The following is a 23667-nucleotide window of genomic DNA, read 5'->3' as shown; positions in this document are numbered from 1 at the left end:
GACAAAGACATGAACAATTTATAATTTTAAGGGTAGGTAATTTTAACTTTGAGAGAATATCAAAAATAAAATTCAGGAAATCACATTGTAAAAATTATATAAATGTATTTGCATTTTGCAGTGAGGAATAAGTATTTGATCCCTCTGGCAAACAAGACTCGGTGGCAAAACCCTTATTGGCAAGCACAGCAGTCAGACGTTTTTTTGTAGTTGATGATGAGTTTTGGGCACATGTCAGGAGGAATCTTGGTCCACTCCTCTGTGCAGATCATCTCTAAATCATTAAGATTTTGAGGTTGTCACTTGGCAATTTGGAGCTTCAACGCTCTCCATAAGTTTTCTATGGGATTACGATCTGGAGACTGGCTTGACCATTCAATGACCTTAATGTGCTTCTTTTTGAGCCACTCTTCTGTTTCCTTGGCTGTATGTTTTGGGTCATTGTCTTGCTGGAAGACCCAGCCACAACCCATTTTTAATGTCCTGGCAGAGGGAAGGAGGTTGTCACTCAGGATTTTACATTACATGGCTCCATCCGTTGTTCCATTGATGTGATGAAGTAGTCCTATGCCCTTAGCAGAGAAACACCCCCAAAACATAACGTTTCCATCTCCATGCTTGACAGTGGGGACGGTGTTCTTTGGGTCATCGGCAGCATTTCTCTTCCTCCAAACACGGCGAGTTAAGTTAATGCCAAAGACCTCAATTTTTGTTTCATCTCACCCCAGCACCTTCTCCCAATCACTCAAAGAATCATCCAGGCGTTCATTAGCAAGCTTCAGACAGGCCTGCACATGTGCCGCCTTGAGCAGGGGGATCTTGCAGGCACTGCAGGATTTTAAACCTTTACCGCATAATGTGTTACCAATGGTTTTCTCGGTGACAGTGGTCCTTGAGTGCTGCCTTGAGATCATTAACAAGTTCCCCCTGTGTAATTTTAGGCTGATTTCTTACCTTCCTCATGATCAAGGATGCCCCACGAGGTGAGCTTTTGCATGGTGCCCCAGATCGATTTTGATTGACAGTCATTTTGTATTTCTTCCATTTTCTTACTATTGCACCAACAGTTGTCTCCTTCTCACCCAGCATCTTACTTATGGTTTTGAAGCCTATTCCAGCAGGTAACGAGTTGATTAGGAGCATCTAACTGGTCTGTAGGAGCCAGAACTCTTAATGGTTGGTAGCGGATGAAATACTTATTTCTCACTGCAAAATGCAAATAGTATAAATTATTTAAATTTATGTGATTTTCTGGACTTTATTTTTGATATTCTATCTCTCAATGTTAAAATTAACCTACCATTAAAATTATAGATTGTTACAAAATCAACTAGGGATCAAATACTTATTCCCCCCACTATATTTCTGTAAGGTAGGGACTATTGATGAGTGAACTTGCTGGGATAAGGTGTTATCAGAGCATGCTCGGGTGCTAACTGAGTGACTTTAGCGTAATCAAAAAATATATTAGAGTCCTGCGCCTGCATGTCTCGCGGCTCTTCGACAGCGTCAACCCATGCAGGGGTTGCCTGTTTGTTAGGCTATCTATGCATGTGCTGCGGCTGTCTAACAACTGCGCAACATGCAGCCAACATATTTTACTGGCACGTTCGCTCATCACTAGTGGAGACCTAAAGTTTAGTATAATCAGGGGACCTGTCATTGTGTTATGCCCTACGGTTAGGGAAGAAAGAACGTGCAGACAAATTCCCTTTCAGCTGTCCACACTATGGGTGATTTGGGCTGGATCATACTCCTGTTGGAAGAAAAAGGAATTGTTATCTTAAAGAAGCTGCTGACACCATGGCTAATTCCCCTCTCAACAGAGAAAGAAGCATGTATGCTCTGCCAAAGAGAATGTGCTTGATAATGGTGGAGTTGGGTGAAATAGGGAATGGCCAAGCCCTTGGCTGATAGCTATGTCTTTTATGGATGGCTTTAAGAATTGGTGCCAAAGAACAACGTATGTCGGCCATTAACGTGTTTCTTTTTCTTTTTCAGTGGATCATGTCATCCCAGAACCAGAATCCAGTGTCATTGAAGCCTTTGAGAAGTGGAGAGAGTGGGCTGATGCCAAGGCCTGCTGCGACTATTCCCTACATGTAGACATCACCCACTGGAACGACAGCGTGAGACAAGAAGTGGAATCACTCGTGAAGCAGAAAGGTGATGCCACATCATTTACCTTCCAGTGATTAGTTGTAGATAAGGCATTGTCTTTTATTATTAATATTAGTCACACGGTGGAGATCAGTGTGACCCGTAAGTATTCATTGTCACATTTTTTCTGTGCCGTTTGGCCACCAAAAGCATCATTTCTTAAGGCCAGCAAAGGGAATAAGGTTCCTGAAGTCTCATGTTTGGCTTTCGATGTGTCTTTTCTATTTATTTTCTGGGACTATTGGCTCTGGATTAGAGGTCTAGACATCAGCCCACTGATATTATGACACTTATTCCCTGTTGTTGGGTCTGTCATGGAAGCTGGCGCCAATCCTTCGAAGTGAAACTCTCTCTTGCAGTACCAGGCTGCTGCAGGTGGAAGAAGCGGTGTTTTCCCTTGTCGCCATGCCCAGGCTTCCTGCATCTGAGGAGGCGCTCATGACTTATATGTTCTGCCATGAAGGTGTTATTTTAGGCACACTTTCAGGTTGCACTTTTGCTTTATTAGCGTCCTAGTGTATGGCCCTTCCGTCTGGGATCTCTCTCCGACCTAGATACTTGGTAGCGATGCCAAACAAGAGTTTTCCTTACATGTTGAGGTTCTGCAGCCAGCTCCTTCCATTCCACAGGAGTGTAGTAATTATCACATGTCCCTAGCTAGAACACAGGAAAAATCTGACACTGACTTTCCATCTTTGCTTTATTTTATTCCCAGGTGTTAACTCTTTCATGGTTTACATGGCCTATAAAGATATGTATCAGATGTCCAACACCGAGGTAAATTCTACTGGATTTCCTTCTTCTCTGGGCTGTAATCCAAATATATGAACGTTCTTCTTATCTTCGTTTGTGTCTGTGGGAAACAAAGCTGTGATCTGGAGAATTACTATGTGTGTACAAGCTTGACCCAATATGAAGGGACCTGTCTTGTTTCTCCTATATATTGTTTATTCATGTAATGGCGTCACAGCTGTCAAACAATCGCCAAAAGTTCTGCTTTTGTGATAAACATGGAACTTTTTTTTTTTCTGTTTTCAAATCTAACTTTCTCGTTTTGTTTATTCCAGCTTTATGAGATCTTTACTTTCCTTGGAGGAATGGGGGCAATTGCTCAGGTTCATGCTGAAAATGGAGACATCATTGCCCAGGTAAGTGACAAGACCCGATGTGCTAACAGCAGTGGAGAAAATGTGTACGATATTAGATGGATTTATAGGTATAGCAGTTCGTTACATAGGACAATAAAGACTTATCCTTCGGATTTGTCATTAATATCAGATTAGTGGGGTTCTGATAATCATCACTCCTGATGATCTGCTGTTATCAGTAACTCCCAGATGTAGGCAGTGTATGGAGCAGAACATCACAGCTCCTTACACCGCTTAGTGGCCATTCGCCAGAACTGCAGATCAGCTTCTACTCCGTTTAATAGGTGTGGCTTTGCTGTACTGAGCAGCAGCCGCTACACATGGAGTAGAGCTATGCTGTTTCGCTCTGCTCAATGGATACATACAGTCTCTTTCGGAGCTAAATACAGCTGATGAAGGGGAAGCCGGGTATCAACTCCCACCAATCTGATTTTTTAAAGGGAATCTGTCAGCAGGTTTTCCTAGGTAAGCTGAGAGCACCTTTATCTAGGTGTAGATACCTTGATTTCAGGGATGTCATTTGCTGTGTTTTGCTGTTTTCAATAAAATTAGTGTTTTACCAGCAGTACATTATCACTACAGGACTACTGACCTCATGCCTCCTAGTCCAACCAATGATCTTTTATTCCTTACAACCATGGTTGTACAACAAATCAAGGTAGATGGCCAACATGCAATGTCCTCAGTCCACAAGTTCCCAACCTGGGATAAGTAGTTCCACTGCCCTCGTATTAGACGATAGCCACTGTCTAACAACTTTTGGTTGGCCCACAGCTTTCATTATCTTCCAGACGGTATAGTGTGCAGTCACAGGCTATGTTCCTCCAGGCAATACTGTATATATCACGACCGTAGTTCATGGATGCTCCTCCAGCCAGCAACCGATGTCCAAACTCAATAGGCCATTCATCCATGTTCTCCAGGACATCGCCCTCGATTCTCTCCCTTCAAAGGCACTCTCCCAACTGCCTGTCTAAACAGCACGTCTTCCTCTGCTTTCTGTCACTGAATTGGAACATTGATTTCTGAGGCTGAACTGATGAGTAAGCTAATCATTAATAAAACACGGCAAGTAAATCTCTAATAAAACACAATTCGGTGTTCCGTGCTGGAAAATGTCTGCATCCCGTAGAGCTGTGGACTCCGCTTTTCGTCTCGTTCAATCACGAGGCCAGACCTGTCAATGTCCATTTTATGTACAGCCAAACTGGTGACCAGGGGATAACCGGTTATACATTCTTCATCATCTTCCATACAATACACCACTCCATTCCCAGAGTTGCAGTTTGCATGTTGTTTTTGGAAGCAGGAACTGCAGGGAATTGGGGAGAAGTTGGATTTGCCTGCATTTTCCTAGGGGTAGAGTCACGCGGGTCCTGGTGTGTCGCTATAACCGTGATACCCCCAGTATTTCCTTATATCAGTCCCAGGGGCTTCTCACAGAGACGTTTCATCCTATTTCAGTATCCACAGAAGGGCCCCTACCTTGTCCTAAGGTCCCCTTCTCGCTGGACAGTACATTTCTTGGACTTATAAGCTTTCATCTTGCAGGGGTCCCCTCTTGCCTGTGATGTCCTGCCTCCTCTTTAACTAGTTCCTTTCCATACTGAGGTTTACCAGTGGCGGAACTACAACGCTACCTTCACCCATTCACCTCCTCTCAAACATTTTGACCACTCAACACTAACTACTCACTACCCTCTCCACTGTTTCCCCTATTGAGCCGCCTTTTCCGCTCGAGGGGCCAGCCTTACAGTTAACACTGCAGGAACCTGACATAGACGACGACCATAGGGATAAATACAGCAGAACTATAACCACACACAAAAATAACCTTCAGCACACTTGTCTCAACGTCTTTTTCAGGGGGACATGACTCCTTGTCCACCCTCTTACAGCAGCATCAGAGAATCTTCACCGTTTGTGCTGCTGACAGACTAGTATTGAAAAATCAGATATTAACCTTATAGCGGTCATCCGATATCTGCAAGATAAAGCTGCGGTAACGGTGGCCTGGCACTGAGGCTATACCACTAATAAGCTGGGGTAGCTGTGCCAACTGATCGTTTGTAGCAACGGAAACAAATATATGTTGATCAAAACTAGATCAAAGCAAACCATAAATTCAACATATATTTGGGGATTTCAATCTACAAATGAAGTAAAATATGTGAAATTCCTCTCCTAAATAAGGAAAGCATGCTAATCCTGCTGCCTTACATCAGTGAAATAAGTTTACCGAGCTCCATTTTCCATAAACAGACTATATATTTCGGGGATGGTGACCGTTTCATAACTCTCGCTGTCAGAACATGGGATTGCTATGATGAAAGGAGTCAGTTTTGGCCGCTGTGTCAATAGAATCTTTACCAGAATCCCTTCCAAACTCTGAGCTGCAATTGTTGGCTCTCATTCACATATCCCCTTTTTAATTGATACAAAATGTTAGCAAGAGGTCAGGAATCCAAAATGGAGAGGATGAAGTCATTGAGCTCAAAATCTGCTCCCTGAAGAAAGGAAAGAACATTTCCAGAGATTAGAAACTGAGCGTTCGACTCCAGCGTAGTGGGAATAGTGAGCAGAAGAGGAGCCTGTACTTTCTGGGCTACGTACTGTAGACCTATGAAGATGGACGGGGCTGCGTACCTATTACGGCACGGTGCCTATGTATTAGGGTGGTCTTATCTGTTATAGGGAAAAGTTTTCTCTCTCCTGATACTTTTATATTGTAAACTGTCCATTTTAGATTCTGATCAGAAATCATGTATTCTTGCTGGAAAATAAATCATGTTGACATCATATCATAGTTTTCCAGAATGTTATTGCTCAAATAGAAATACGTAAGGAATATAACATTGCTTTTCTGTCCATGTAGCTGTTGTGCCAAAACCTTCATCTACTGCTTATTATACATGTTCTTAAAGGGAATTTGTCTTCAGGGTTTTGCCACCTAATCTGAGAGCAGCATAATATAGGAATATAGACCGTGATTCCAGTGATGCATCACTTACTGGGCTGCTCGCTGCAGTTTAGATAAAATCACTGTTTTATCAGCAGGAGATTATCATTAGAGGACTCGTAAACGTGCTGCTAGGTAGTCCTCCATATTCATGAGCTCTGTATAACCCCGCCCCCACCACTGATTGGCAGCTTTTAGCTTATGTATACAGAAAGCTGCCAATCAGCGATGTGGGCGGGGTTATACAGAACTCCGTATTCAGAAGAGAAGTGCTAGATCTGTAGCAGATAAAACAGTGGTTTTATCAAAATGACAGCAAGCAGCCCTGTAAGTGAGAGCTCACTGGAATCTGCGTCTACATTAAACTTAGTAAGGAATTCTCTTTAACATAACCTAAAAAGTAATAAATTTTTTTGAAAAGTAAATAATGAGTAATTCTGTTTCTTGACGTTACATATTTTAAATATATATATATATATATATATAATGTGTAAACTAAAGGGAAACCGCACAAAAAGATGTAAAAAAGAGGACTTTAATGCCCTGTGGCGTGGCAACGTTGAGAAAGGATTTATTTTATCTGAAACGTTGCCACGCCACAGGGCATTAAAGTCCTCTTTTTACATCTTTTTGTTTACTGTCTGAAAGGCTATTAGAATGCTGGTCAGGGAAGCGTGCACGCTTTAAGGTATCTTTTCTGGTGCTGTTTCTCTCTCTCTCTCTCATACTAGATGGTGGCCTGATCCTAATGCATCGGGTATTCTAGAACATGTATGTAGTTCATCTATGACGTCTTCAGAATAACGCAATTTATACACCGGATTCTGCCGGCCGGGCGCGACCAATTAGCGAAGCGTGGTTCAAATTCTGCGCCAATTCGTGGCCGGACTGCTCCTGTCGCTGATTGGTCACGCCCTGCTGCAAACAATCAGTGAAGCCAGGGCCGGCTCCAGGTTTTTGAGGGCCCCAGGCAAGGAGTCTCAGTGGGACCCCCTCTTTAACACATACCACGATTCATGATGCACAGATCCAGCAGAGAAATATAGCACAGCCAAGTAGCACACAGCCCACGTAGTGTATAACACAGCCCAAGTAGTGTATAATACAGCCCACGTAGTGTATAACACAGCCCACGTAGTATATTGCCCAGCCACGTAGTATATAGCACAGCCCCCACTAGTATATTGCCCAGCCACGTAATATATTGCACAGCCACGTAGTATATAGCACAGAGACGTAGTATATAACACAGCCCATGAAGTATGTAACACAGGCCACGTAGTATAGAGCACAGCGATGTAGTATATTGCCCAGCCACGTAATATATACCACAGCCACGTAGTATATAGCACAGAGACGTAGTATATAACACAGCCCATGCAGTATATAACACAGCCCACGCAGTATATTGTCCAGCCACGTAATATATTGCACAGCCACATAATATATTGCACAGCCACGTAGTATATAGCACAGCCATGTAGTATATAGCACAGAGACGTAGTATATAACACAGCCCACACAGTATATAACACAGCCCACGTAGTATATAGCAATGTGGGCACCATATCCCTGTAAAAAAAAGAATTAAAATAAAAATAGTTATATACTCACCTTCTGTCAGCCCCCGAATCCAGCCCAGGCATTTATCGATGCTCCTCGCGACGCTCCGGGTCCAAGAATGCATTGCGGTCTCACGAGATGATGACGTAGCGGGCTCGCAAGACCGCTACGTCATCATCTCGCGAGACCGCAATGCATGGACCGGAGCGTCACGAGGAGCAGCAGGAAAGGCGATGGAAGGTAAGAATATAATGATTTTTTATTTTGTTTATTATTTTTAACATTAGATCTTTTTACTATTGATGCTGCATAGCAAAAAGTTGGTCATACAGGGTTAATAGCAGTGTTAACGGACTGCGTTACACCTAACGCAGCCATTGACCCGGTGTGAGCGCTGACTGGAGGGGGCACTGACAGAGAGTAGGGAGGGGCGAATTCACAGCCGGACTGTGCCCATCGCCGGCCGGCCGCGACCAATCAGCGACGCAGGATTTCCGTGACAGACAGACAAACAGACGGAAGTGCCCCTTAGACGAATATATATATATAGATAGATCTAGATATAGATATTATTTCTACTGATCCATGTCTGTGTCTTAATGTGAAGGATTGTCGTAAAGAGAGAAGTGTTGCAGTGCTGTTTGTACATCACCATGTGGCGTTATGTTTCATTTTCCTTCCACTGTATAACATTCTGACTACTAAATGAAAAACGATAGAATATTAATAACTCTTGATTCCTTTCTAGGAACAACAGAGAATGTTAGAAATGGGGATTACTGGACCGGAGGGTCATGTTTTGAGTCGGCCAGAAGAGGTAAGTGACCCTGCTAAAGCACTATGCTGACCTGACCTGACCTATGTAAGGGCGACAAAGGACAGCCCCCCAAAAATATTGTTTTATAAGTGGCACACACTCCTCACGCCAGTCAGAGCAGTGATGGAAGGGTGGCTGTTGTCGGTCAGTTACTATTGGGAGGCAGGGAGACGGCTCCCTTCATGAATGCAATGGGTGCAATAAAAAAAACAGGTCTAAAGTGGCCAGTTTTTGCCTAAGGTTTGTACGCCATACTCCCAAGATGACCCCCTGCACCTAACCTTAAGCGAGACTGGTACCAGAATACGTCTCTATCTAACGAGATCAGAGACCGAGAGTTATCAAAACTGGCGCAAAGCAAATGCGGACTGGTTGGCTTTAAATTTCAAAATGATCTGTGAAAAATGAATGGTGGGATCTGCGGTGCTTCAGGTAATTCCTAATTTTGCTAAATGGCCCCCAGTTTTTTTCCTGCACGGTTCCCTCCCAGGACTAGGAAGTTAGAGGCTGTTTACCTATATAGTAGGCTTTCTATATTTCTCCTACAAACAGTAATGGAATGAATGGCTCTAAGTGGTCACTTTGGGCAGCGTTTAATAGTCGTGAAGCCTAAACACGTTCTATTTCTGTGCGTCTTCATCCTGTTTGTATCTGGTGCTGATGAACCGTTTCCTTGGGCTGATTACATTTGCAAGAGCATCGTAAGCTACGTAACCTAAACCTTACTGTACGTTAACAGCCACGACAGAGTAAATAAGCAGAAGAAATGTATACAAAGGGTAAATAATATATACACGTGGCATAAGGTAAGCAAAAGCAAGCAAGATAAAAAGCAGCTCTTGACTGATAGACTCGGGAATGTTTCTCGCCTGTGACAATGTTTGAGCCTGAGCCAATTCTACAGCGTAATGATTATTTTAGTAGTGGGAGAGGAAGTCCTATGTAATGAGGAAAAGATGTGCACACATAGCCGAGCGCCCTGGGTATTGCGAGCGCAGGAAGTGGGCCCAGCTCTTACTGGATCATTAGACTAGAGCATTCGCCAGGGATTCTCAAAGCCCAGTTGTGATGTCATGGGTAAGAGATGCGCTCTGTCGACAGGCTTCGGCCATAAAAGCTCACAGTCCGGCAGAGCTAACGTGGAGGACGTACATGGCGCTGATTGGAAACCGGTCCATCAATGATCCTACTTGGAGCGCCTGCACTTATTGGGGAAGATTCGGTAGTGACAGCCCATGGTCGGCCTTCGAGAAGGGACCTTCTGAACTCCTGAAATCCCCTATCATATATGGTGGAATTAGCCTGTTATGTTACCCTAATATTCTAATAAACCTTCGAATGTATTGTCATTTTATATATTGATGGGGATCAGATTCCCAAAACATGGCTTCCAAACTAACGTAGACCGAGCCAAAGCATTTTGTAAACCAAAAGAGTAACTTGTGAAAGATCCGGATCCCAGTGCAAAGCCCACTCAGGACCCTTACCCACCGGGTGCAATTTATAATACTGGTCTTATGAGATAAAAGTTCAGGAGCTTGAACTGAGTGCACCCATTCATTTACAATGATATTGATCCAGACTAGACATGGGGAAAATACATGATTTATTGGCTTGAACCTTGTCCTGAAGAACGACGTAATCGCACATCTTAGGTCGGTAGTATGGTGAATACCTCAGGACTAAGCCCACCCCTTACCTGGCAGGAGCTGGCATCTGCCTGTAACAGCAGCAACCAGAGCTAGCTCCGATCGCTGTTGTTTGACCGTTTAGATGCCACTGTCAAGCACTTAGTTCTACATTTAAGTAATTCGATTGTTGGTGCCATGAGAAATAAAAAAAAAATCGATTATAAAACGTCAGCTCACCAAAGCAAAAAAAAAAAAAGCGATCACACAGCTCTTTCAAATCAAAAAAATTCTAAAGGTGCATGAATAAATAAAAATGGTGACAAAACCTTTTATTTTATTTTTTTACAAAGTGATGTTTTTTTGCCACTAAAGTAAAAGTAATGCAAGCGCTTGAAATCACTGTATTCGTACTGACCTGGAAAATCAAGTTGTCAGGTCCATTTTTATTTCACAGTGAACTAAAGAAAAGCAAAGCCCTCAAAAAACATTGTCGGATTTACATTTCTTTCACCATTTCACTATTTTTTTTTTTCTTATATTTCAATACATTATATTTTAACATTAATGGTTTTAGTTAAACTTCAACTCATCCAGCAAAAGTCTTGCAATCAAGTGGCTAAGTCAGCAAGGAATAAGAGAGCTAAGGTCTAGGAAGGAACTGAAAGTGCAAAAGCGAAAAATTGCCTGGTTATGAAGAGGTTAAAGAGAGCCTAGTTATTTCCTAATTAGTACTCTTACTCATTGCCTAGGGTTCCTTATACTGGAATTGGGATATAAAGTAATTGTTTTAAGCAGGACAGAGTAAGAGTAGGTAAAGGGGTGACCTTCATGCCAGAGATTTAGTTTTACCATAATTAATTTTTATGTTTTTTTATACTCGTTGCTACCATAAGTTCTGACTGGGTCACAGCATGTTCAGATTCCTACTTCTGTATCTCCTATTGATATCGCAGTAGTGCTTTGCAGTATTTTCTGTGAGACTACGAGTTTTAGCATGGTTTGGGTCCCAGTGTTTGGGCCACCACCAATCAGACTATTATGACTTCTACAGGAAACAAATCTGTAAAGGTCTATGCTAGGAAATACTAAAACATGCATTCAACTCTAATTGTGTCTAACCACATGATAAATTGTGACTTCAGGTGAACGGTTCCATTTCTTCTCTGTTAGGTCCAGAATTTCGCTTGTTATCATGTGGCATCTGTGTACCCGTGCTGTTTGTGGATGTGGATCTCTCTTCTCGTGTTCAGCGTCCCGTGTCTCTTTGTTCTTTCAGCTGGAAGCAGAAGCTGTTTTTCGTGCCATAACCATTGCAAGCCAAACAAACTGTCCACTATATGTGACCAAAGTGATGAGCAAAAGCTCAGTAGACCTCATCTCCCAAGCCAGGAAAAAAGGTGAATGACGAGAGCGGTGAAGCTCCCACGAAGTCTAGTGCCTTCAAAGGGATGGTCAATAATGGAATGTGTGCCCACTAAAATCTCTTTCAGATATCTAGTATCTGTTTAAATGCTGGAAACATGATGAGTCAAGTATTATGATCAGTAATTCTGCAATACCAGATACATAGCATAGCATTAAAGAGCATCGGTCAGTAGGATCAACCCTCCTAAGCCGTCTATATGGACATGTAGGTCACAGGAAGTTGAATTAAATGATACCTTGATATTGGTGATCCAATGACTTATTCCAGAGAGATCCACGTTTTTCTTATATGTAAATGAGCTGTTGAGATCTGTGTCCTGCTCATTGTGACTTTTTGTGCAGGATTTTGCTTTGTTCTGTTTCTATGTACCGTAGCGTTGTCACCTGCTTTTTAGTCCGCTGTTAAAAATTCAGCACAGCGACCTGATGCCCATAAGACCAATGTGGACAATCATGTCAGTCCGCTGACCTCATAACCAGGAACTAGTGCCAGGGGACGAGTGGGCTTCGGGGGCAGAAGGGAATTGCTCATGGACCTGCTCTGTATGGTTTACAATATGTTGCAAATCTCTACACACAGAATATATACAAATAAATGTATTACTTTTTTTTAGACCCCCCCCCCAGATAAAGGTATTGATCCTTGTAAATTTTACTGCAGCGTTAATATGTCCATTTGTCATTTTCCAGGTAACGTTGTTTTTGGGGAACCAATCACAGCTAGTCTGGGTATTGATGGGACACACTACTGGAGCAAGAACTGGGCTAAAGCCGCAGCTTTTGTGACATCACCTCCTTTGAGTCCCGACCCCACCACCCCTGACTACATCAACTCTCTTTTGGCCAGGTGAGTAAAGACCTTACGAAACATGTTTATTAGCTGTCCCTTCCTTATACCTATAAATGATGCCATGATTGAGAATAATGCAATCAGATGCACCGTATAGCCAAAAGTCCCGCATGTGGACACCTGACCATCACACCTATCTTAGCTTTTTAGACATCAGATTTCACAACCATGGGTGAGGAAGCTGGGCTTCTTTTTGCAGTTATAGCAGCCTCCACCCATCTGAGAAGACTTTCCATAAGATACTGAAACATGGAAATTTGTGCCTGTTCAGCCAAAAACTGAAGCCTCTGTGGGGTCAGGTGCAGATCCTTGAAGACCTGGCTGGCCGTCAGTAATCTAGTTCATTCCACAGGTGTTGGAGTCAGGTGAAATGTTAGGCAAGTATATTCTGAGATCCATAGATCCTGTGAGGTCCTCCAGCCACCTGACAAACAAGAATCCAGGATCCTAACACTCTGACATGCCAGTGCACTTCAAGCCTTCAATGACCCTACCAATGGCCCTAATTCCTGTGCTTAAAAGGAATATGTCAGCAGGGTTTTGTTACGTAATCCGACAGCAGCAGGAGGTACGGCCAGAGTACACAGTTTTCTGTGTACATTGTGTAGTGACAGCTGCTAATCTGTGCTGGGAGTATGATTGGACTAGGAGGCACAAATTGTTAGGATGGCTCCCACAGCATCATAAAGAGCCTACATGCCTAGCATGTTTTACTGCGCTGAAGTAGACTCTTGGCATTGCGCATGGTGGTCTTAGGCTGAAACATGACATCCCATCTCATGAAGGTCCTGGCGCATAGTCCTTGTGCCTGCGTCACCTTCACAGTTCTTTTGGTACTCTGTAGTTAGTGATGCATCAGAGAATAGGTGATCTTTACACGTTGTGGCGTACTTTAGTGTGTTTATATGGTCTACCTCCTCACGGCTGAACTATTGCTACTCCTGAATGCTTTCACTTGAGAATAATAGCACTTACAGTTAAATGGCTCAGATAAAGAAATATCAGCACATGCCAAGCTGACACATGCCTATGACAGTGCCATGTTTACTGTCACTCAGCTCTACGGTATGACCCATACTACAATCAGTGTTGTTGAGTTTGGTCAGTTATAGGTAGACGTCTGCTGACTGCCGGTGAAAGAAGTATTGAACACTTCACCAATTTTCTAAGTAAATATATTTCTAAAGGTATTATTGGCATGAAATTCTCACCAGATGTTAGTAACAACCCAATCAATCCACACAGGCAAAGAAATCAAACCATAGATGTCCATGAATTTAAGTTATGTGTAATAATGAGCAATGACACAGGGAAAAAGTATTGAACACGCTTACTGGAATTTTATTTTTTACTTCATACAAAGCCTTTGTTGGAGATAACAGCTTCATCTGATTCTATTCTCCGAGTATTTCACAGGCTGGTCTAAATATTGTTGAGCAAACTTTAAATGCGCTTCAACATGCTTTTTGCTCAGTAATGGAGTCTTGCATGGTAATAATGCATATAGGCCATGGAGGTTGAGTGCATTATTGTTTTCTTTGAAAGAATTGTACCAGGTAGGTGGTCCTTGTCTCTTAGGACAACTCTTCAGATAATTCTTTTCACTCCTCTGTCTGAAATCTTGCGGGGAGCACATGGTCATGGGCGGTTTATGGTGAAATGATGTTCTTCTACTTCTGGAATATCGCCCCAACAGTGCTCACTGGAACCTCTAGTAGTTTAGAAATTCTTCTGTCAGTGATTGTTTTGCAACAATAAGTTTTCGAGGGTCTTGAGACAGCTCACTCATTTTATCCATCATGAGATGTGGCACCTTGGTAATGAGACAACTTTGCTTTCTAATTACAGAAAGATTTCAGCTTGTGTCATGACTTTTCATGGCTCTTTCTTCATGTGTTCAATACTTTTTCCCTGTGTCATTTCTCATATATAGATGTGTGTGTGTGTATAGTATATATGTATCTCAAAAAACAGCAAGGTTTACTAACTCCATAAACGTCTAGCTGAAAGTAAAAACGAAGTGTTCATACTACAGTCTGAGAAAAAAAGAGCGGTTCAGTTGCTTAATATTCAAAGTTCAATAATCATCCTTTTGCAGAGTCTAAGCAAAATACACAGGTCATCCACAGACCAAATACCAGAAGTGTTAACACCTCCACTCCCAGACATGGAATGAACAACTCGGCTGCCCTTTTAAACCAGCTGCATCTCCTGGATTGGAGGGTGGGAATGAGTAGCTCCGCCCATGTCAACTATTAATTCCTAAAAATATTCCTAAATATATTAAATCTTTGCTCTGCAGGACTTGATTAGATGCACCTGCCTAGTTTTTTGTTTTTTTTTACTAGAACCAGGGCCTGTGTTCACTGTATATGTCATTCTGCTGGATGTTGAGCAGAGTACAGTGTGCTGCTGGTGAGTGACCAGGCAAAATGCAAGCTGAGTAAACCCTATCTAATGCCTGCCTGAGAGAGTGAATCCCTGTGTGTATATGTATATACAGTGGGTACAGAAAGTATTCAGACCCCTTTTAAATTTTTCATTCTTTTTTGAATTTACCAAATGGCTGCAATGAAACAAAGTTCATTTTTTTTCTCATTAATGTACACTCTGCACCCTATCTTGACCAAAAAAACAGAAATGTAGTAATTTTTGCAAATGTAATAAATAAGAAAAACTGAAATCTCACATGGTCATAAGTATTCAGACCCTTTGCTCAGTATTGAGTAGAAGCACCCTTTTGAGCTAGTACAGCCATGAGTCTTCTTGGGAATGATGCAACAAGCTTTTCACACCTGGATTTGGGGATCCTCTGCCATTCTTTTTGCAGATCCTCTCCAGTTCCGTCAGGTTGGATGGTGAACGTTGGTGGACAGCCATTTTTAGGTCTCTCCAGAGATGATCAATTGGCTATAGGTCAGGGCTCTGGCTGGGCCAGTCAAGAATGGTCACAGAGTTGTTCTGAAGGCACTCCTTTGTTATTTTAGCTTTGTGCTTAGGGTCATTGTCTTGTTGGAAGGTGAACTTTCGGCCTAGTCTGAAGTCCAGAGCACGATGGAAGAGATTTTCATCCAGGATATCTCTATACTTGACCGCATTCATGTTTACTTCAATGACAGCCAGTCGTCCTGTCCCTGCAGCTGAAAAACATCCCCATAGCATGATGCTGCCACCACCATGTTTCATTGTTGGGATTGTATTGGGCAGGTGATGAGCAGTGCCTGGTTTTCTCCACACATACCGCTTAGAATTATCACCAAAAAGGTCTATCTTCGTCTCATCAGACCAGAGAATCTAATTTGTCATAGTCTGGGAGTCCTTCATGTGTCTTTTAGCAAACTCCATGCGGGCTTTCATCTGTCTTGCACTGAGGAGAGGCTTCCATCGGGCCACTCTGCAATAAAGGTACGACTGGGGAAGGGCTGTAGTGATAGTTGACTTTGTGGAACTTTCTCCCATCTCCCTACTGCATCTCTGGAGCTCAGCCACAGTGATCTTGGGGTTCTTCTTTACCTCTCTCACCAAGGCTCTTCTCCCACGATTACTCAGTTTCTCTGGATGGCCAGGTCTAGGAAGACTTCTGGTGGTCCCAAACTTCTTCCATTTAAGGATTATGGAGGCCACTGCGCTCTTAGGAACCTTGAGTACTGCAGAAATTCTGTTGTAACCTTGGCCAGATCTGTGCCTTGCCATAATTCTGTCTCTGAGCTCCTTGGCCAGTTCCTTTGACCTCATGATTCTCATTTGGTCTGACCTGCACTGGGAGCTGTGGGGTCTTATATAGACAGGTGTGTGCCTTTCCAAATCAAGTCCTATCAGTTTAATAGGACAACTGGACTCAAATGAAGGAGTAGAACCATCTCAAGGAGGATCACAAGGAAATGGACAGCATGTGACTTAAATATGAGTGTCTGAGCAAAGGGTCTGAATACTTATGACTATGTGATATTTCAGTTTTTTCAGTATTTTCAATTTTTTTGAAAAAATGTCTACAGTTCTGTTTTTTTTTCAGCCAAGATGAGATGCAGAGTGTACATTAATGAGAATAAAAATAACTTTTTAGAAATTACCAAATGGCTGCAATGAAACAAAGAGTGAAAAATGTAAAGGGGTCTGAATACTTTCCCTACCCACGGTATGCGTGTAAATACAGATTGTATGTAACCATTGTCATATATCATGGCAAGTGTTTATTAACAATTACATAGCAGTGTGCAGTAAAGTAAATGATATTTTTACTGAATGCATTTTGCTGTGAAAAAGAAAAAGTTCATTCGAGCCACTCCTCTGAGAACTCCCTATGGTGTATTTTTTTTCTTGCAGACATTGAGTATGGTTTATCATTTCTTAGGGTTGTGCTCATCCAATCGTCTTATTCGTGTCTCATTACTGCCGACTAGTGGTCTTATGTGGCTGTCTTATGTGGTCTTACATAACTGTGCTTTCTTCAGCGGTGATCTGCAGGTGACTGGCAGTGCCCATACTACATTCGGCACAGCACAGAAGGCAATTGGGAAGGACAACTTTACTCTTATTCCCGAGGGAACAAATGGCATTGAAGAACGAATGTCTATCATCTGGGACAAGGCAGTGGTAAGACACCATGCCAGTGTCTGGTCTGGCGGGCGCATCTTATTATGCTGAATAAGCTTATAGATATCTCTGTTATGTAAAACCTAATAATTATATATTTCAGCCATCGTGCATTAAGACTGAACCATTTTTCCCCATCCTAGACCAGGCACTTTTTTTTTTATATGCGATTTTAAGAATTCTTATTGTTTTCTTGTTCAGTTATTCGAATGATTTTTGCCAATTTTTCTGGTGATATGTGGTGCCTAATTTTTAGGCTATTTTTATGTTGATATTTTTTTTACCATGGAAAGATTTTTTTTTTTTTTTTTGCAACCACAAGAGATTGACAAAAATACATTTTTTGTTACAATTCGTTTCATATATTGGACATATTATGGTTTATTTTGGCAGGGGCAAAAGTACAAAGAGAGGTTGTGACTGTCTGTGGTTCTCATTTTTAAAAAAATTCTTGATTTTTATTCTTTATAGTCTCCTTTATTTCACACATTGTGCTCCCATGAGGTTATAAAATACCCTTGTTGGAACATTTCAACGTTTAAATACATTTTTATTATTATTTCCCATTTAACTGCAACTAGCACGTTAGCAGGGGAAGTTAGGTCTCCTGCCTACACTGCACAGCTGATTTGGCTGCGTGAAGACACAATGGCTCCTGACCTACTTGGTGACCACATGATCGCCAGGATTGCAGGAGGAACGGCTCCCTAAGCTGTATACACAGTGCTTGTTCTGCGCTGGGTATACAGTGATCAGCAGGCCAGCCAATAAACCATCTCTGTCTTCTTTAGGGGGGAGTTTGGTGAACACCGACAGCTGGCTCCCTACTCCTGCAGCTGCACGATCTTGTCACAACAGCTGAAGCTGAAAAGTAAATTCTAAAATGACATTATACATTCATATTGGTGAACAGGTCCAATGTTTTAAGATGGCACATGTTAAGGAGCTGAAACTCCTAAACCCTTCATCCAATTTTAATGTGGATATCCTCAAATGAAAGCTGAAAGTCTGAACTTCAACTGCATCTGAATTGTTTTGTTTAAAATTCATTGTGGTAATGTCTATAACCAAAATTAGAAAAATGTTGTCTCTGTCCAAATATATATGGACGTAACTGTAGTTGTTCTGATTTGCTATGTCTATTTCCTCATGTGCAAGCATTGCAGGACCTTAGGTATCCATGGTTACGACCACTTATATAGTGACAGTTGCCAGTGGTCGTAATCATGGATACCTAAGGTCCTGCAAATGAGGAAAAGGCATAGCGAATCAGAAAAACTATACTACATTTCTAATTGGGGGTATTTGCTAATATTACTATTATATTATTCCACCTACTACATATTGGGATAGGATCTTGGCGATGGGAATACCCCTTTAATGGTAAAACTATACCTTTAATTGCCTGATTGAGCAGATTTAAAGGCTGCATCATGATCCCTTTCTGAAAAGGTCTGTGCTGGTGACAGATTCCTTCTAAATAGATATGAATGAGCCAACAGTGAACTAATCTATATAACATTACCTCCTGTTTTTTAGGCTACAGGGAAAATGGATGAAAACCAGTTTGTTGCTGTAACCAGTACCAACGCTGCCAAGATCTTCAACATGTATCCCAGAAAGGGGAGAATAGCTGTGGGCTCAGACAGTGACTTGGTCATCTGGGATCCAGACGCAGTGAAGATTGTGTCTGCCAAAAGTCATCACTCCGTAAGTAACATGGAGCCCAGAGACAGTGAAACTCCAGCATTGTCATCTACTAAAATACAGAGTGGTTCATGAGCCGAGATTAGTCCGTCATTAAAATATTAGCTTTTTAGTATAATGATGTAATTGTACGGTGAGGTGTCTCGGAGCAGTGCAGCAGCGGGGATGGTAGGCCAACTATGACTAAGCCAGATAATAAAAAGGAAGGAGCCAGCTTCTCATTATCCAGAAAACAATTCCAGGGCTTCGTCAGTAACAGAACTGTTCTGTTAGCCTGTGCATGGGTTAAAATAATAAATTCCACCTGCGGTTCATATAGACTATTCTAGAACTACTTTTACGTGTCTTCTGATCACTAAATACATAAGATGATCAGTATCGTCAAATATCTGACTGCATCTAGGCACAGTGAAATGGCATTGTGATGACTTGCTCAGCCTTGTACTGGACACTAACAGGTCTCCCAGGAGAGGACAGGATAGCTAATCATGAAGCTTCCGCTTTCTTTGTGTTCTAGGCTGCAGAATACAATATCTTTGAAGGCATGGAGCTACGAGGAGCACCACTGGTGGTCATCTGCCAAGGCAAGATCATGATGGAGGATGGGACCTTACACGTCACCCAGGGAACAGGCCGCTTCATCCCCTGCAGTCCATACTCTGACTTTGTATACAAGCGAATCAAAGCCAGGACTAAGGTGAGATTAGTACACCAAATGCCGCGTGTCACTTATTTCTTCTACACTTGGTTCATTCCGATGATCTTAGACTACTAAATGCAGGTAAAAAACGATGTAATGTAGAAAAGGAGCTCTGTTATGTTTCATAAACACTACTTGGTGCATATTGAAAACGAAAAACATTTTCCTTTATTTGAAAGATTTAAAGAGAATCTGTCACTTGGATTTCCTACCCCTACCTGAAAGCAGCATGATGTAGAGAAAGAGACCTTGATTCCAGCTATGTGTCACTTACTGGGCTGCTTGCTGTCATTTTCATAAAATCACTTGTTTTTCTCTGCTGCAGATTTAGCAGTGCGCTGAATGCTGAGCGCTGTGTAACCCGGCCCACACCTGATTGGCAGCTTTCTATATGCACTGTGCATAGTCAGCAGTGGGGGCGGGGTTGCCTGCAGCTAAAACGGTAAGTTCATTAACCCCTTTCTGACCTCGGACGGGATAGTACGTCCGAGGTCAGATCCCCTGCTTTGATGCAGGGCTCCGCGGTGAGCCCGCATCAAAGCCGGGACATGTCAGCTGTTTTGAACAGCTGACATGTGCTCATAATAGGCGCGGGCAGAATGGCGATCTGCCCGCACCTATGAACTAGTTAAATGTCGCTGTCAAACGCAGACAGCGGCATTTAACTACCGCTTCCGGTCCGGCGGCCGGAAATGACGTCATCGCCGACCCCCGTCACATGATCGGGGGTCGGCGATGCTTCAGAATAGTAACCATAGAGGTCCTTGAGACCTCTATGGTTACTGATCCCCGGCAGCTGTGAGCGCCCCCCTGTGGTCGGTGCTCACAGCACACCTGCAATTCTGCTACATAGCAGCGATCTGATGATCGCTGCTATGTAGCAGAGGCGATCGGGTTGTGCCTGCTTCTAGCCTCCCATGAAGGCTATTGAAGCATGGCAAAAGTAAAAAAAAAAAGTAAAAAAAAATGTGAAAAAAATAAAAAAAAATATAAAAGTTTAAATCACCCCCCTTTCGCCCCAATCAAAATAAATGAATAAAAAAAAAATCAAATCTACACATATTTGGTATCGCCGTGCTCAAAATCGCCCGATCTATCAATTAAAAAAAAGCATTAACCTGATCACTAAACGGCATAGCGAGAAATAAATGCGAAACGCCAGAATTAAGTTTTTTTGGTCGCCGCGACATTGCATTAAAATGCAATAACAGGTGATCAAAAGAACATATCTGCACCACAATGCTATCATTAAAAACGTTATCTCAGCACGCAAAAAATAAGCCCTCAACCGACCCCAGATAACGAAAAATGGAGACGCTACGAGTATCGGAAAATGGCGCAATTTTATTTTTTTTTTTTTTTTTAGCAAAGTTTGGAAATTTTTTTCACCATTTAGGTAAAAAATAACCTAGTCATGTTTGGTGTCTATGAACTCGTACTGACCTGGAGAATCATAATGTCAGGTCAGTTTTAGCATTTAGTGAACCTAGCAAAAAAGCCAAGCAAAAAACAAGTGTGGGATTGCACTTTTTTTGCAATTTCACCGCACTTGGAATTTTTTTCCCGTTTTCTAGTACACGACATGCTAAAACCAATGATGTCGTTCAAAAGTACAACTCGTCCCGCAAAAAATAAGCCCTCACATGGCCAAATTGACGGAAAAATAAAAAAGTTATGGCTCTGGGAAGGAGGGGAGTGAAAAACGAAAACGGAAAAACGAAAAATCCCAAGGTCACGAAGGGGTTAAACCTACTACACACAGCCCAGTAAGTGATGCATCACTGGAAGCGGGTCTCTGCCCATAAATTGCACTGTTCTCAGATTAGGTGGAGAAACCTATGTCCATACGTGTAACGAGTTTACAGTGGTAGCACTGATGATAATGTTGGCACCTACCTGAGTAGAAAGGGCAATGCCTTTAATGTTACATCTATGCTGCCTTACTTATAGATTATATTCCAAATATATTCATTGTTTGCTCCACAGATTGCAGATTTACATGCTGTGCCCAGGGGTATGTATGACGGACCAGTCTTTGATTTATCATCAACCCCTAAAGCTGGTACTCCTGCAGGCTCTGCTAAGGGGTCTCCAACCAGGCAGACTGCACCAGTCCGAAACTTGCACCACTCTGGATTTAGCCTAGGAGGTATGTATGACAAAATCTCTGTAAATACTTTCCAATGAATTAACGATAAAGGATTGAGTTCATCAACGGCCGCACACACTGTACACCGATGCCATTCATGTGCTGGGTGGGATTTGCACAGCTCCAGAAACTCGTTTGGGTAATTTTGATCCGTGATGCAGAAAAACGGATCTGTATCTGTGACATGTGAACAGGTCCTTAGATTATAGTGGATATGTGTCCGATCTGTGGAAACACTGGACTGTATACAGACGTCTGAATGAGGCCCAAGAATTTCTTTTATGGAAAGAATGTTCTGTTATATATTTGGGTAAAGATGATGGTAAAACAGTGTTTGACTATTAGTTTCTATTACTGACAGCAGCAGAGATGGTGAAAGCCACAAAAATGGCGCTATGTGGTGTCTGTAAGAACAGTGCCGCTACATCCCTTTAAGGCTATGTGCACACGTTCAGGATTTTTCACCTTTTTTTCGCGTTTTTTCTGCCATTTTCCGCCGGAAAAACTCTTTAAAAAACGCATACATTAAGCATCCCATCGTTTTTAATGCATTCTGCAATTTTTGTGCGCATGATGCATTTTTTTTTCTGCGAAAAAAAACGCAGCATGTTCATTAATTTTTGCGGATTTTTTTCCCACTATTTAATGCATTGGGAAGCTCCGGAAAAAAAACGTGCAAAAAACGCACAAAAAAGCACGTCAAAAATGCGCAAAAAATGCATGCGGATTTCCTGCAGAAAAAGTCCGGTTTTGTTCAGGAAAATTCTGCAGAAAATCCTGAACGTGTGCACATAGCCTAAATTAGCTGCCCCTGTGCCCAGATACCGCTGTGGCCATACCAGTAACCCCTTCATTATAGGCTATTTTCCTTGCCAGTTTCTCTCCGTCACATCTTTTGCTGTTTACAGTGTTATTAAATATTATTATGGCTGCTGATTTGGTAAAAGCGTTGGTATTTGATTTGTTCCTGTGGGCAGTGCTGTCCATAACAAAGCGGAGGATAGGACTTCCCACGCTGATGAAACACGTAATAATTCCATTTATTTCTCCTCAGGAAACCCGTCAGATGAGAGCGGCGTCCGCTCTGCCAGCAGGAGGATTGTAGCTCCCCCTGGTGGACGCTCCAATATAACGTCTCTCAGTTAAACGACCAAGAGCCATTAAGAGAGTGGGAAACAACCCAGTGGTACAATTGGTATTTAAGAGAGAAGTTCACAGATAAATTAAAATTGAAACGAAGTTCAAGCTGAAGAATTGATAACCTTCAGGCCTTATGTTTTACAATTGCTTTTTGCTACCTAGCTTTAAAAGTGTTGCTGTTTTATTTCTCCATAATTGCATAGCCTTAATTTTCGACCAGTGCATGCAGTCCAGTGAGGTGCAGTGTCCGGAGAGCGTCTGGAAAGTTTCCATTCTCTATGGTTATTTTATGATGATGTTTTTTTTTTTAATGAGGCATTGAACACAGACATATGTTGGGTAAATTCATTAGTTGTGGAAAATTCTGGATCTTCTGTCTGTCAACAAGCTTTTCTGTTTTTATACAAGAATTGCAATAAAATGGAGGTCCCACCTGATCATCCGTGTCTTATATTTATCACATATTGTACATTTCATTCTTACAAGAATCCTGTATTGGGTTAATAGTGGTCTAGTAGATATTAAAGGGAGTTTGTCACCCTTAAACCACTAACTAAACCACTTATACAGTGTCTCAGCCCCTATAAGGCCGCCGTCACACATGCGAGTTTTACGGACGTAAGAGCGCAGAATCTACGTCCGTAAAACTCGCAAAAAATACGGCACAATTATTCTCTATGCCCCTGCTCCTATTTGCCGTATTTTACTGATCAGTATTATACGGCTTTCTACGGCCGTACAAAATCGCAGCATGCTGCGTTTGTCACCGTACTGCGCAAGAAATACGCCAATGAAAGTCTATGGAAGCGTGAAAAATACGGATTA

The 23667-nt window shown here is 42.2% G+C and overlaps 1 protein-coding gene across 2 annotated transcripts in view; it reads left to right on the top strand.

Moving 5' to 3' along the window:
- The window catches only part of DPYSL3 (dihydropyrimidinase like 3), a 220980-nt gene extending 197701 nt beyond the window's left edge, over nt 1-23279 (top strand). For both annotated transcript variants that reach the window (XM_069764077.1, XM_069764079.1), the window contains exons 4-14: nt 2002-2166; nt 2876-2937; nt 3228-3308; nt 8579-8647; nt 11555-11675; nt 12394-12550; nt 17005-17146; nt 18686-18856; nt 19371-19550; nt 21540-21702; nt 22757-23279. In XM_069764077.1, coding sequence (XP_069620178.1) covers nt 2002-2166; nt 2876-2937; nt 3228-3308; nt 8579-8647; nt 11555-11675; nt 12394-12550; nt 17005-17146; nt 18686-18856; nt 19371-19550; nt 21540-21702; nt 22757-22848 — 1403 coding nt within the window. In that variant the 3' untranslated portion in view covers nt 22849-23279. The remainder of the gene's footprint in view (nt 1-2001; nt 2167-2875; nt 2938-3227; nt 3309-8578; nt 8648-11554; nt 11676-12393; nt 12551-17004; nt 17147-18685; nt 18857-19370; nt 19551-21539; nt 21703-22756) is intronic.
- Nucleotides 23280-23667: the final 388 nt, after the last annotated feature.

The sequence above is a fragment of the Ranitomeya imitator genome, chromosome 4 (genome assembly GCF_032444005.1).
Source record: "Ranitomeya imitator isolate aRanImi1 chromosome 4, aRanImi1.pri, whole genome shotgun sequence".
NCBI classification, from domain to species: domain Eukaryota; kingdom Metazoa; phylum Chordata; class Amphibia; order Anura; family Dendrobatidae; genus Ranitomeya; species Ranitomeya imitator.
This window is presented reverse-complemented; position numbering and strand designations above follow the sequence as displayed.